We start from the raw sequence: 15,969 nt of genomic DNA, 5'->3' as shown, positions 1-15,969 counted from the left end.
AAATCTGGGACATCACTGTACAGTGTGTCACTGTCTCTCTCTCACACACACACACACACACACACACACACACACACACACACACACACACACACACACACACACACACTCAGGCTGACGACTCATTAGAGGGAAACAGATATGTACAACATTTCTGTTCTGCCAACGTTTCATGACAGGAATAATCTGCTTCAACCGAGGAGGGAGGAGAGGAGAGAGGAGAGGAGAGAGGAGCGCAGCACGGCCTGATGGGAAACTGTGTGATGATGAGGAGGAGGGATGAAGAGCAGTGTGTAGCTTTGGTGGTTCAGAGTTTTTTTTTTACTTTTTTTGTAGCTTTAACATATTTCTAACAGTCTCATTCGGTGCTGATGGTTGAGCCGTTTACGTTAGCGAAGAGTCTGAATCGTTGGTGTCTGATAACTCTTAAAAATGATCTTTAATATTTCCTGCAGGTGATTTTTCTCACATCAGGTCAGACTTTAACTCCTGCACAGGCTCCATCTTTTTCTTTCTCATATCTCGTGCAGCTCAGACAGACAGATAGCTAATGCTAATGCTAGCTTTAGCTGTGTAGACAGGAGCAGTGTGAGGACTAGTCCTGATCAGACACACACTGTGTTTGATTTTTTTGCAGAGATCATCAACTCCAGTAGCAAAGTGAGTTATGGAGCATACTCTTATCACATGTGTTTTGCAAAATAAGAAAAATATAAACTTGAAACTGTATTTTTTTACCCATGACGACTGCTTTCAAACAAAAATAATCCTAAAGATAAATCCTGAAGCTGAACGATGCTCTTCCTGGAAAATCAAAATGTTACCCACAACCAGGACAAATTTGTCCGATTTCATCATTAACAGTCAGTAAATATAACCTCTGTTCACAGGAAACATCTGAGATGTTCAACTTTACAGCGATTAAACCCAAATTAAATAAAACAGTTTACTTAAAAATAAATGTTCCTAAAGCATCCAGATACATGTTACAGTGCTGCTTAAAAATCAAAGTTTAACCTAAAACAGGAGCAAAATATGAGACGACTCAGTCTGAACTGTGCAGACAGAATCACAGAAAGTGCAAAAACTAATTGATCAGTTCATTATATTGGCAGAATTTGGTGTTCAGGCTGATATTAGATATTTATTTTTATAATAATAATAATAATAATAATAGTCATAATAATAATAACTTTATTTATACAGCACCTTTTGAAAACAAAAGTTTACAAAGTGCTTTAACAGAATCACAGAAACAAAACACTCAGTTCAAGGAGCACTCGAGCAGAAAGACACCAAACAGGAAGCAAAGTCAGGGACCCAGACAATACAATAACCATACAACGTAAAATGAGACCATGTGAGAGAAAGGAGGAAAAGGCAATGGAAAGGGCAATAAAAGACAGTTACAGACAAAATCAGAACATCAAATATAAATATATAAATTTGTAAAATAAATATGAACAGAATAATGAAAGAATAATGATAATAAAGCAGAGATATGAGCAAACGATAAAACAATTAAAGGCCTAAAGGGTATAAGTGAAAAGATTAAAAGTGAAACAAGCGTGAATCAAAGTTTGGTAAAATCAGGATTAGAATAAGATAATTACAGTAATAAAATAGAATAAATAAATAAATACATATAAATAAGGAGGGTGGATTTAAAAAGGTAAGAACAATAAGATAGAGAAAAACTAAATAAATAAATAGATAAATCAAAAATAAAAAAAAAGATAAGAGAGCAAAAAATGAAAGATATTTATTTTTAAGCTGATATCAGTCGATAACCTGCCGATAATACCGTGCAGCCCTGCTCCTGAAATCTGATTTTCCGTCCTTGAAATCCTGAAGCGTGTTTGTCTCCTTCGCCTCCCCAGAGGCCGGCTGCTCTCACCGAACACGTGTGGCCCTGACATGCAGAGAACATGTGTGCATGCTGGGACACGCTGCTTTCCAGGGGAAAAATGTGAAAATCAAAGCTTTGGGGACTCTGCAGGAACATGCAAACACTCACAGAGCTCTAATAATAGTCCCCAAACTCCAGAGTTTGACTTTTAGAGGCTTTCATCTGCAGGGAGGAGAAAAACAGGAGCTGCTGGAGTTTAACGCTGAGCAGCAGCCAGACCAGCTGAGTGTGTGTGTGTGTGTGTGAGCTGTGTGTGTGAGCTGTGTGTGTGTGAGCTGTGTGTCGGCTGAGGTGCTAACTGCTGTGTGTAGTGAAATTTAACACCCTGACAGAGCCTCAGGTCGACTCTACAGGTCGACTCCACAGGTCGACTCTACAGGTACACGCTGCTCACAGCTCAGGCCTCAGCCGCTAACACTGAAGAGCTGATGAGACAAACAGACAAAGACACAAAGAAGGACGAGGATGAGGAGGAAATACATGTGTTAGTGTGTTTCTGAATGAGCCTGTGTGTGTGTGTGTGTGTGTGTGTGTGTGTGTGTGTGTGTGTGTGTGTGTGTGTGTGTGTGTGTGTGTGTCCATGGATATTTAATGTGTACTATGAATAATAAAGACACACAGGCAGGGTGCCAGACACTCAGAGTCAGAGTGCACAGAGGGCACCGACAGGGGCAGAGGAGGAAGAGGAGGAAGAGGAGGAAGAAGAGAGGCTCAGACAGAAAGTAGCGCCCCCTGATGGACTGTTTGGTTCATGCAAACTGAAGAAGGAGACACAGCGACCTGCTCCCACAGCAAACCCTGAAGGAGGCTCAGTTAAAGAGGGGAGGAGGCTCCTGTCACGGCGCTGGGCCCCGAGGGGAGATCACCAACACGACATGAAGACAAGAGACAGACAGATAGGGAGGGGGGGGGAGAAACAGGAAGAGCAGGCATTCACCGCCGTGTGTCTGAGGCGTGGTCGTCCTGACCATCTCTGTTAATGACAGTTTAACAGAGGATCGTCTGAGCATGTGCAGGACACAGGCAGAAAACTGAAGTCCAAACATGACGTAACTCTGAGCCTGAGAGCAGATCGTGGCCCTGAGAGCTCATCCAGCAGCTTTCAGTCTGAACACCGTGTGCAGCGTCTAAACTCCAGGAGACTTCACCCAGTCAGGGCTGGATCTTAGCGTCAGGCCTCGTCAGGTCTGCACGATTCATTATTCAGAGACTGAACTTTATCCACCAATGAGCAAAGACTGAGTTACTGTTAACAGGCAGAACACACACACAGGAGGATTGGTCATGTCTGTATGTTCACAGTTTATACAGGATCAAACATGTTTCTGTAACTTTGATCAATTTAAACATGGGGTGTTTAAACATGATTAACCCTTTAGGAGTCCTCCAGTTATATCACTGTGAGGCTGCTCTGCAACTAAAGGCATCAAACAAAGCTTTTATTAGAAATAAAGTTATATTAAAAATCATATTAAACAGGAGAAACTCAGCTACAAACACCATGAAGTCATTCTGCAGCCAAACTTTCTTTGTTTTAATCAGGCGTCTGCAAACTTTACTTTAACAGAACCATTTTTTCCTCAGCTCACCTGGATTAGAGTCATTCAGAGGCCACAAAATCTACTTACAATTCTATGCATGTGTGAAATCTAGTGAAAAAATATCTAAACAATTTTTTTTTTTAATAATTTATGAAATTCTTCTTGTGATGTCTAATTTTTGATGATATGCAAAAAGAAATTTTGAAACTTTAAAAAATGTGCAAAAATGAAAAAAACTAAGTTCAAAAAATTTGCAACACTTAAAAAAAATAATAAAAAAATTTGCAAAAGTTTGAAAAAAGAAATGAAATTTCAAGAATTTGCAAAAATTTAAAGAAATTTTGTAATTTAGGAATTTTTACAAGATGTTTCAAATTTTTGTGATTTCAAAAATATTAAAAAATCACAAAAAATATCTTAAAAATATCTGTCAAAATTTTTTGAAATTTCAAAAAAGGTCAAAAATGTTTAAAAAAATTGACAATTTGAAAAATTTCTTTAACACGACGCCAGAATGATTCAAATAGACGCTGAAGATGTGGAGATTTACTCTTCCCGATTTGTCATTTCTCTAGCAGAGCCCCAAAAAGATGCCAGGGTTTAAGAGTTAAAAAATGTAGCTGGATGTTCAGACTGAGCGTGTGCAGATTCCCTGTTTACACAAAGTAGAAATCCCTAAATCTGTCTGTCAACCAATCAAAACGCTGCTGAAATGATGATGTCATCACATAAATATCTCCTAACTGGTTCATGACACGTTGAGGCATGAAGGGGCGGACCTTAATCACCGAGGTCCTCCTAAGGCTCAACCTGACAGGCCTCCAAAAGACCGGCCAATCAGAGGGAAGGGGGTTTGTGGGAAGAGGAGTCTTAAAGAGACAGAGGCTGAAACAAACAGCGTGTGAGGAGAACAGGGAGTGTCTGAGATCCAGATGGACTCAACAAAGACTCAAACCGTCTCTGAACAGAAACACTGGTTCAGACTGTACCACGCTGTGAGGATCCTCACTGTGAAATGATAGGAGGCGCTCTCTCCTACAACCACAGCTTCACCCGACCTGACCAGGTGTTAGAGGCTGTGCAGGAAGCTGCAGCTCCCACAGGGCAAACATGCAAACTGCACACGGAAAGACCTGCTGGGTTTTTGATCAGGTGTGTGTGTGTGTGTGTGTGTGTGTGTGTGTGTGTGTGTGTGTGTGTGTGTGTGTGTGTGTGTGTGTGTGTGTGTGTGTGTGTGTGTGTGTGTGTGTGTGTGTGTTAAGCAGTTGCATTTCCCCATTAGAGCAGCTGCCTTGAAGCGGTGTGTGTTCACGCGGTGTGTGTTCACGCGGTGTGTGTTCACGCGGTGTGTGTTCACGCAGCGTTCTCCATCTCTCCCTCCGTCCTGCACCTTCACGCTGTGTGTTCACTCTGCAGTATCACTGGGATGCGTGGGTGGTTTGTGTGTGTGTGTGTGTGTGTGTGAGTGTGTGTGTGTGAGATATCATCGCAGTGTGTGGGTGGTGTGACCAAAGAGAGGATATTGCGTGGGAGTGAAGTACCATTGAGGTGCACATGATTTTAGCGTGTGCATGTGTCTCTGTGTTAATGATAACCTGTGGCTGCAGGAGGAGCAGAGGACACAGGAGCAGGAGGAGCAGGAGGAGCAGAGGAGGATCTGATGTGGTTGTGATGCGAGCGGCGCTGAGAGAAACGTCTCTTTCTGTCTCTCACACTGCGCTCTGTAGATCAGCTTCGCTCTGATTTTCAGATATCGACGCGTTGAGAAATGTTTCAGATTCTCCTGCAGACGCAGCCTGTCAAATTTCCCATGATGCATCACAGATTTGGGAAATGCAGCCCTGCCCTGCTCTTATCAGACCTGCTGCTTGCTCCTGATGATACGTCATCTTTCCCCAGAACAAAGAGGAAAATAATTTGACTTTGACTCTGAACTAAAGGAGCAGTCCGTGAAACGAGCGGTGGTTAAAAAGGTGAAACCTGAAGCAGACACTGAACGAGTTAGTGATTATTTCCTGCCAATCATCTGATTGATTCATTCATTAGCGAGCGGATTAATGAGCCAAAGCTGAATCAGATGATTCAAACGTGCTCGCTCTGTGACCTGCCGAGGCCGCCGCCATCGTCACTGCGTCCTGAGACGAACACGCGGCGTGCAGCATCATGTGCACGGAGCGTGTTTGTATGTGTGGGGTATTTTTAGCCTTCCTGTTGCTCGTGCAGCTTTTCTCCTCCTGTTGGAGCTCTCTGTGTATGAAGATCTGATTAAAAACTGAAACTTCAGGTCACGTGACGCTGTGCTGATGAGAAGCCATGTGATGCTAACGTGAATATGAGGTCAGGTTTCCTTGCTTTGCAGCGTTTGCAGCGTTTGGAGCCGCTTTGAGGCGCTTTGAGCCGAGCGGCTGACGGTGAGTCAGGAGAGACAATCAGAGGAGTGGGTGTGAAGACACAAGCAGCACCTCTCTGTACGTTTCCCAGCACAGGAGCTTTTCAGAGGTTAAATAAGAGCTGCTTCAACAGCTCGCAGACAGAAAATAACTCTGATATGTCATCTCATCCTCACGTCCGCTGAACCGCCTCAAACTCAGCCTAAATGTCCCAAACGAGCCGTGGAGCTGATCGTTTGAGATGTAAACACCGCAGAGAGTGTTTGGAGCAAATAATCCTGACACCTCACGAAGCCAAAACAAATCTTCTCACCACGAAAACCTGAGGTTGTTTTTTCTGTCAGGCTGATTTTCCTCTTTCTCTTCTCTCCACAGTTTGTTGTTTCGTGGTTCACAAACGCTGCCATGAGTTCGTCACCTTCTCCTGTCCGGGCGCCGACAAAGGACCGGATTCAGACGTGAGTACAGACACGTAGAGAGGAAGAAGAAATCCTGTCTCCACTCGGTTTCTGTTTCTGTTTCTGTTTCTGTTTCTGTTTCTGTTTCCACCTCCTGGTTTTAAAGCCAGCAGTGATCAGCTCTGTGGGGAATAATCAGGTGAAATGAGACCAGTTTGGCTCAGATCAGACTCTGCTGTCGTCTGGTGATGACCCTCTTCATCCTCTCTGCTCCGTCTAACGGTCTGAGAGCTCCTCCACAGTAATCTCCTCCCCTTCATTAAGGAGCAGAAGGAGAGCCTCTCCCTGACTGATCCAGGAGCTCAATCTGAGTCGTTTTTATTAAGATGACTCCTCGAGCCTCTGTCCTCTCTTAAGAGGCCTCTCAGGACGCTCACCTCATCCTCTCACCAGCCCCCGGGGTCTCCGGGTTCCTCCTCCGTGCCCCGGCTCCCTCTGGAGTGCACTTTGTCCGTCTGACGAGTGCTCTCAGCGCGTCGCCTCCAGAGGAAACTCTGCCGTCCGTGTTTGGCTCCTGCTTTTCACTCGTCTCTGGTCGGGCTGCGAGGTGTCAGCGCTGAGAGCTGTGAAATCTGCTGCTCCGAGGAATTTATTTATGGGCAGCGACGACTTTATTTAGAGGATCAGAGGAGGAAAGAGGAGGAAACAGAGGAGGAAACAAAGGAGGAAACAAGGAAACAGAGGAGGAAACACAGGAGGAAACAGAGGAGGAAACAGAGGAGGAAACAGGAGGAAACAGGAGGAAACAGGAAGAAACAGAGGAGGAAACAAGGAAACAGAGGAGGAAACAGAGGAAACAGAGGAGGAAACAGAGGAAGAATATGGAGGAGGAAACAGAGGAGGAAACAGGAGGAAACAGGAGGAAACAGGAGGAAACAGAGGGGGAAACAGGAGGAAACAGAGGAGGAAACAGAGGAGGAAACAAGGAAACAGCGGAGGAAACAGAGGAGGAAACAGAGGAGGAAACAGAGGAGGAAACAGAGTAGGAAACAGGAGGAAACAGAGGAGGAAACAGAGGAGGAAACAGAGGAGGAAACAGGAGGAAACAGAGGAGGAAACAGAGGAGGAAACAGAGGAGGAAACAAGGAAACAGCGGAGGAAACAGAGGAGGAAACAGGAGGAAACAGAGGAGGAAATAGAGGAGGAAACAGGCTCATCACTCTCTCTCAGCAGATTCATATTCAGTACATTAGAAATGGTATAAATCACCTTATTTACCAAAATAACAAAATAGAGCTAGCTTGATGCTAACGTATATGGGAAACTGCATTGATATGCTAGCAGTTAGCATACATCAGTATAACTTCAGCTTCAGTATCACAGAAACATATCACATCAACTCTTTGTTAAAAATACTGAGAGTTTCACATGCTAAAAGCTAACAGGCTAATGAAAGCTACGGAAAGGTTCCAAACAACTTAAACCATTGCTATAACCACTTTGAGACACTAGATGGCCTACTTTAATTATTAATATATTACAACACAGAACATCAACGTCACATTGTGTGAAATTTTGACCTGTTTCTGTTTCATTAAGTCCAGAAATATCCAGACTCAGGGACCAATTACATTTTATTCACTTACAGTATAAACTCAATTAAATGTTGTTGACACAGAAAACCTGTAAAGATACTTTTTGTACCAAGAAAATTCACAACAGGAAATGATAAGAGAATCGGTATTGATAAAATCTTGTCGATTCCCATCTCTACGTGAGTCAGTGAGAAACATTTCGCCCTCTGCTGGAGAAAAGAGGGAACTGTTGTCCAATCCACTTTATAAACAAAGACTGAAATGAAGAATTTAATTTTTAAAAATTTGATTTTTTAACAAAGGATGCTGATTTTAATAATGTAAAATAAATAATCTCTGTACATATGTGAACCAGTTTTTTCCTCCCACCCCAGTAACTGATCCACCAGATTCACCAGGACCAGGTCACGGTGTCTCTGGGTGAAACTTCCCCTCAGAGAGAAAAACTGATAAAAACCTTTAAACCTCACAGAGAGATGGAGATTCTGTGTCTGAGCTCAGGTCAAACTGAAACCCAGACGTCCTCTGAAACCAGCACGTGTCCAGCGTCTCTGGTCACCCAATCAGCTGTCTCCGTCCTCCTCTCTGCCTCCTCCGTCCTCCTCTCTGCCTCCTCTGTCCTCCTCTCTGCCTCCTCCGTCCTCCTCCCTGCCTCCTCCGTCCTCCTCTCTGCCTCCTCCGTCCTCCTCTCTGCCTCCTCCGTCCTCCTCCCTGCCTCCTCTGTGTCTATCTTTGGCAGATGTTGAACTCCTGTCAGCCTCTGTCTCTTTATCCACCTCCTCTCTTTAAATGCCACGGCGCTCAGGGGGCCCCTGCTCTTAATTACGGGGCCTCAGCGCCTCCTCCTTGTTACTTCCTTAATGAGTTCACGCTCCTTGGACCTTTGAGCCGGCTCAGTGGGAACGCTGGGAATCTCTGCTCCAGCATCCTGCAGGTTTACACCCAGAGACGCCTGAAGTCTGCTCTGAGATTAGAGATTATTCGCTCAGCCGCTGTAATCTGTGCTGTCAACATGCTGAGGACAGGAGGAGACAGAGGGGTACTCAGGGGGAGGAGGAGCAGAGCACAGAGGAGGAGCAGAGCACAGAGGAGGAGCAGCTGTTAGCAGCAGTGTTCAGACTCTCTAACAGCCGTGTCAGATCTGACACGCTGTTTCTCCCACGCTCACCTGCAGAAACACCTCTCTGAGCTGAGGACGAAGACTTTCAGCGTCTGAAGCCCCTCTGCTCCTGTCCCTCCCGTCCCTCCCGTCCTCCATCCTCCCATCCCATCCCGTCCCTCAGCTCGATCAGCTGAATTCCCCGTGTCCTCGGCAGCTTCATCTGTCAGATCGTTAATTACAACAACCAACGGTTCAGATGAGTCACTCTGTTTAAAATTCAGCTCTGCCATGTGGGCAAAGGAAGAAAGATCCTGCCTCAGCTCCTGCTGTTGTTTGCTTCTGCTCAGATTATGGAAATCCTCCTTTTTTATGTGAGGGACCAGGAGCAGGAGGATCCAGGTTTCACAGAGACCGGTTCTTGGTTTATGAAAGATTTAAAGCTCCACAAAGAGCAGAACGTCAGCAGAGACGCTGAGAGAGAGAAATATTTAATAAGTTTAGGAAAACTGTGACGGACGAGGTCCAACAGGGAACCAGACCCTGATAAAGAAAAACCAGAGGGACAACCAGAGACCAGGGTCCACAGAAGACCAGATCATACCAGATGGATGTTGGAGGGATGGAGAGATGGAAAAATTGATGTATAGATGGATAGATGATATGCGGATGGATGTAGAAATTATGGAAGGATGGATTAGTGAATGGATGGATGAGTGGGTGTAAAGAAATGGATGGAGAAAAGATGGATGGATGATTAGGTGGAGGGTTAAGAATTATGAATAAATTAATGGATGGATGGATGGATGATTGTTGGATGGATGGATGGATGGATGGATGGATGGATGGATGGATGATTGTTGGATGGATGGATGGATGGTTGGATGGATGGATGGATGATGGATGGATGGATGGATGATTGTTGGATGGATGGATGGATGGTTGGATGGATGGATGGATGATGGATGGATGGATGGATGGATGATGGATGGATGGATGGATGGATGGATGATGGATGGATGGCTGGATGGATGATTGTTGGATGGATGGATGGATGGTTGGATGGATGGATGGATGGATGGATGATGGATGGATGGATGGATGGATGGATGATGGATGGATGGATGGATGATTAGGTGGAGGGTTAAGAATTATGAATAAATTAATGGATGGATGGATGGATGATTGTTGGATGGATGGATGGATGGATGGATGGATGGATGGATGATTGTTGGATGGATGGATGGATGGTTGGATGGATGGATGGATGATGGATGGATGGATGGATGGATGATGGATGGATGGATGGATGGATGGATGATGGATGGATGGCTGGATGGATGATTGTTGGATGGATGGATGGATGGTTGGATGGATGGATGGATGGATGGATGGATGATGGATGGATGGATGGATGGATGGATGGATGGATGGATGATTGTTGGATGGATGGATGGATGGATGGATGGATGGATGGATGGATGGATGGATGGATGGATGATGGATGGATGGATGATGGATGGATGGATGGATGATGGATGGATGGATGGATGGATGGATGGATGGATGGATGGATGGATGGATGATGGATGATGGATGGATGGATGGTTTGATGGGTGGATGTATGGATTCTCATGGACACTTGGCAGAAACAGGAAACAAAGTCCTGATCAGCTGTTTTTGTCAGATTAAATGTTGAATAATCTGTTATCTGTAGTTTTAAACTCATCCTGCATTAATCTGTTCAAACCCTGAGCTTCACCTCCTTCATGATGACAGAGGACAAACGGTGCAGACCACGTGAACTCCATCAGGAGAGGAAAAGTTTGGACTTCCTCTTCCTGTACCAAAGTTCAGGCTGAATGTGAAAAACATGAAAAACGTGGAAAAAGAAATCAGGACGCTCTGTGAATGTGTCTTCATTTATTTCCTGTTCCTCTTTGGGTGAAATGACAGACTAATGTAAACGGTGGCTGATGAATTATTCAGTGAGTGAATTTATATCTGCTGCAGGTTCCTCTGGACTCTGAGTCACTGATGTGGGATCAGCAGAGACGGATCCGTGTAGACCACAGGAAGGAGATTCATTTACATTACTCATTAAAAATGTCTCAGAGCAGTCTGCAAAAATCAGCTCATCACTTTCTCCTCCTTCCTCCTCCTCCTCCTCCTCCTCCTCCTCCTCCTCCTCCTCCTCTCTGTCAGCCACGTATGTTTAAAAGAAGAAGTCTATTATAGATCTAGGTTAATAGACTGGGTTCCCTGTGGGAGAGGTCGAGGGAAAAGATCCTCTAATGAAGCCCACATTTCACGCTCGCTGTCCGCCAGAGGTATAGAGCTGAGTGTGTGTGTGTGTGTGTGTGTGTGTGTGTGTGTGTGTGTGTGTGTGTGTGTGTGTGTGAGATCAGATCTGAGAGGCTGTTTTTCTCCGCGCTCACAGTTTCAGGTTGATCGTCCTCAGACGGAGGGAGAGCCAAGTCAGGAGGTTTCCAGATCTTTCTATTCCTGGAGGAGAAACTGGGCTCCTGAGCTGAGGGAGGCCCAAGAAAACATCCACATCCGTTTCCTGTCGCAGGCCAACGTTCTGTAGACCAAAGCATGCTGGGAAAACATGGCATGCCCACATCTCTAGCTTAGCCTAGCATCATAAAGAGATCCCAAACTACAGTTAAATCATGGAGAGGATGATTTCACTGATTTCTGCAGGAAACATGGGGTTGTCGATGGGTTTGACGTCACGCCGCAGACACAGCTCTGTGACGGATTCTCGCCATATCGTGGTTAAAGATGGCGAGCCTCGACTCCAGGAGGAAACGGACTTTAGAGAAAAATCTGCTCGACTCAGAAAGAAACAAAGTCGTTTCTCTGAGTCTGCGTCGAGCTGCTCGTCTGTCTCCCTGTCAGTCAGCATCCTGACTGACGTGACGGGACGAGTGTGTGTGTGTGTGTGTGTGTGTGTGTGTGTGTGTGTGTGTGTGTGTGTGTGTGTGTGTGTGTGTGGGGTTGACTGATGCTGGCAGGGGGAATAATGGACATCAGTGTTTCAAACCAAAACAAAAGACAAACAGAAAGCGCGGTGACAAAAAGCCGTCATAACACTTCCCCCCTCCTCTCCTCTCCTCTCCTCTCCTCGTGTTCGCGCTGCGTTCGCTGCGTGTTCGCCGCGTTCGCTCTGACTCATGGCGAGCGAGCTCTGGCATCGTGTGCTGATGTTACGAGCGGACGCCAAGTAAACAACATACGCCGTGTAACCACACTCATTAGTCCAGGAGCTCCACGCGGCACCATCTGTGTGGATCTGTGGGGTCTGTGAGCAGAACGCGGAGAAACAAAAAGGATGTGACTGTTGGAGAAGTTGGAAGGATGTAGGCAGGCAGAGGGAGGAGGCCGGCGCGCACCAACAGGAGTGTGAAATCCCAAACATCTTTGAGCTCGCTCACGTCGACCTCACTAACATCTTGTGGTCGTCTGTCTCTGATCGGTCTGTTCCTACCTTCGTTTTTCACCGGATAACCTCGGCTCTGTGGGGACGCCGTGTGAATATGATAAATAATTCAGCTGGCTCCAAACCTGGAGCAGAAGTCCTGATGATACGCTTTGTTTCCAGACACAGAAACTGGTACAGACACAGGACACGCTGCTTTAAACTGGAAAGGCAAAGATGAGGTGGTGTTGATGGGATGTTGGTCCAGGTCGCGCTCTGAGAGTTTGAGGGTCGCGACTCGCCTGGGTTTCCTGCTCCGCCCGCGGTCCTGTCCTCTCTGATTGGACGCTGAATCTCCAAAAAGCTCCAAAAATAATATGAATTTTAAAAAAAAGATGGAGGAGTTGGCTTTTCTGTCTCTGTATCTCTGTTCATGGCTGTTATGGACCAGATTTCCAGGCACCACCAGGGACAGAGGGGGTCGGGTTCAGGAGTCTCAGGATCCCGTCTCTGCTTTGTGCAGATGATGTGGTTCTACTGGCCTCATCGAACACCGACCCCCAGCTCACAGAGCGTGAAGCAGCTGTGATGGAGACCAGCACCTCTCAGTCTGGGGCTGTGGATCAGGGCGGTGTCAGCAGTGACGTGGATCCAAACAGGTCCGTTATGGTGGAGAGGGAGTTGACCCAGAAGGAAAGGCTCTGAGTTACTGTTTAATCTTTGGTCAAACCCTCACCATGGAGCTGTGGGTAGGGACTGAAAGGACAGGATCAGGATCACAGGAGGCTGAAGGGGGTCTGGACTCAGCCTTAGAGATCAGGTTCAGAGCCGCTGCTCCTCCACATCCAGAGGAACCAGATGAGGTGGTTTTGGTTTCTGGTGAGGCTGGCTCCTGGTAAGGATAGGTACCTATTCTGTCAAAAGTACCAGGTACTGATTCACGTAAAACCAAAAGGTGCCATGTTTAGGTACCTAAATGCATCATTGTGACTGTGAAGGAGAGGAGGAGATTTTCCTACTGGACATGAACGCAGCATTATAAGTTTATATATTGCAGAATATATGTTAAATTGAAAAAAAATGTAATATTTTATCATGAAACAAAATGATATTTTTAACACATAAAAACAAAAAAGTACTGAAAAGTGGTACTGTGAGTACCAGTACTGTATGGTTTCAAATGTGAAAGGTACCCCTCCCCATCTCCTGGCTCATTCAGCTGGGAGCAGACCCTGGAGACCCAGGCAGGGGGTCCACAGGGTCTGAAAATGTATTAAAAAGTCTTAATTGTGGTTTTATGAGGTGTTAAATTTCATTTTCAAGCTTTGACTCCATAAATATCCATGAATATTTTTTTTCCCCCTCACCTCTGTCCCCTGATTGGTTCGTTCGGCCATGACGCTGTCAGCTGTTGGAGCTCGGTGAGGTGGACATGCAGGATTTCAGATAATGGATCAGGATCCATCCAGATCACCTCAGGGCCGCCCAGTGACGAGCTGATAGACACAGAGAAACTGATAGAAAGACAATCACACCATTCTCAGCTCACCTCGTTTCTGTTAAAATACAAACCACAGCTGTTAAAGATGGATCGCTAACGGCGGCTTAAAGTCACGATGAGGTCTTCAAACTTTTTGAAAAGTTTTTAAAAGTCTTAAAAAAGGTGTCGAAATGAACCTCAGGATTTCAGCAGATACCCTGCCAGGACACCATGGACAGATTATGTCTCTCATCTGGGCTGGAGGCGCCCCCTAGAGGAGCTGATGGAAGCCGCCCTGTAACCAGGTTGTGGATGATGGATGGAGGAAAGTCAGAGCTGGACCTGAAGCCTTTCTGCAGCAGGTGAAGCCCTCAGAGCGATCAGCTGACGGTCTCTGACGTGTTCACGGTCCTGGACTCCTTCACACAGAGACCTCAAGGTTCCTCAGAGAGGAGGCTCCAGTTTGTCTCCTTTCCTTCCTCCTCACCACGTCTTTAACTTCTGAGGTGGATGGGTTCATTCGTTTCATGCAGGAGAGAAAAATCTGCAGCTCGGCGTCCTCCTTCCTGTTTTCAGAGGAACAAAAAGCGTGCACACACACTCAGTGAGGACACCTGGGGGATCCTGGGTTTGGTGGAGCCCTGTGTCTGAAAGTAGACGTTATTTTCGAGGAGACGAGGAGGGCGCTGTTGATGGACTCAGATTTAAGCTGCAGAAACATGTTTGGTAACTTAGTGAATCCCTTTGGCTGAAACGTTGAACTCCTACGTTAAAGCGAGCGACTCCGGCTCAGCCCGGATCCTCCAGCTCAGCCCGGATCCTCCAGCTCAGCCCGGATCCTCCACCTCAGCCCGGATCCTCCACCTCAGCCCGGATCCGGATCCTCCAGAGCAAAGAGACGAGTGGACAACGTGACATGCCTCCTGCGTGTTCACAGAGCGTCTCTGGTGTCACACTCTGAAACTGCAGCTCGCTGAGCAGGTGTGTGTGTGTGCTCGCTGAGCCGTGGCTGCAGGTGTCTCACACACACACACACACACACACACACACACACACACACACACACACACACACACACACACACACACACAGAGATGCTGCAGCTCTTTACATAAACTGCTCTGTTGGTGGTTTGCGTCTCGCTGGGCGGTTTCTGCTCGGCTGAGGATATTTACAGTCAGCAGGAAGAGAGGCCGTCGCTCCTGACCCCGAGCTCACAGATCAGTCAGCGCGGCTACAGAAAATAGAGGGCGTGTGGGAGTTTGTTTGTGTGTGGTAGATTGATTTGAACTCCTCAACACCTACAGCTCCACCTCTGCCCCGTCCTGAATTCAGCGGGGCTTTAGCAGACTGAGTGTGTGTGAGTGTGTGTGTGTGTGTGTGTGTGTGTGTGTGGGGCCTTCAGTGGATCATGGTTAGATTATGACCTGGACTCAGATTAGGGACTCCAGATTAAACGCAGATCGGTTCATACGATGGAGGAAGATGGAAACTGTTTACGTCAGTTTCTTCTTCTGTGACCGTCAAACTGTTTCTGCTCTCTGCAAGAAAAGACATGAATCATACCTGAAGACAGAAAATGACCATGATGCATTTCTCCTTTTAGGACCCGAGGGCGAAGCACAAGTTTAAGATCCACACCTACTCCAGCCCCACCTTCTGCGACCACTGTGGCTCCCTGCTGTACGGCCTGCTGCACCAGGGCATGAGATGTGACCGTACGTACCTCACCGTCACTCACAGAGCGTCAGTTAACAGGAATCATTTAAATAGTTGGACACGGCTCATAGCTCTACGTTTGAGCTCAGAATGACACTTTGAACAAGGATTGAAGTGTTAAAATGATTCAGCACACAGGAAAATAAGAAAGGGTCTGCACCAAGGTCATAATAGTTTTGGATTTCTCATTGATTTTTAGTTTTAATTAGTTTAAGAGCGGGCATTCTAGTTTTTATTTAGTTTAGATTTTTGCAACAAGGCTTAGTTTTAGTTTAGTTTAGTTTTAGTTAATTTTTAGTTTAGTTTAGTTTTAGTTTAGTTTTAGTTTAGTTTTAGTTTAGTTTTATATAAGTTTTAGTTTAGTTTTAGTTTTAGATTAGTTTTAGTTTAGTTTTAGTTTTAGATTAGTTTTAG

General features: G+C 45.8%; 1 protein-coding gene across 2 annotated transcripts in view; it reads left to right on the top strand.

Moving 5' to 3' along the window:
• Positions 1–15,969, top strand: part of LOC141809644 (protein kinase C beta type-like) — an 88,583-nt gene that overhangs the window by 28,169 nt on the left and 44,445 nt on the right. For both annotated transcript variants that reach the window (XM_074696762.1, XM_074696761.1), the window contains exons 3-4: positions 6,216–6,298; positions 15,443–15,554. In XM_074696762.1, the coding sequence (XP_074552863.1) occupies positions 6,216–6,298; positions 15,443–15,554 (195 nt within the window). The remainder of the gene's footprint in view (positions 1–6,215; positions 6,299–15,442; positions 15,555–15,969) is intronic.

Source organism: Halichoeres trimaculatus, unplaced genomic scaffold (genome assembly GCF_033239565.1).
Source record: "Halichoeres trimaculatus isolate MK-OKI-2021-1 unplaced genomic scaffold, fHalTri1.1 fHalTri1_scaffold_20, whole genome shotgun sequence".
Classification (NCBI taxonomy): domain Eukaryota; kingdom Metazoa; phylum Chordata; class Actinopteri; order Labriformes; family Labridae; genus Halichoeres; species Halichoeres trimaculatus.
The sequence above is the reverse complement of the archived record's forward strand: the minus strand, read 5'-3'. Positions and strand labels throughout refer to the sequence as shown.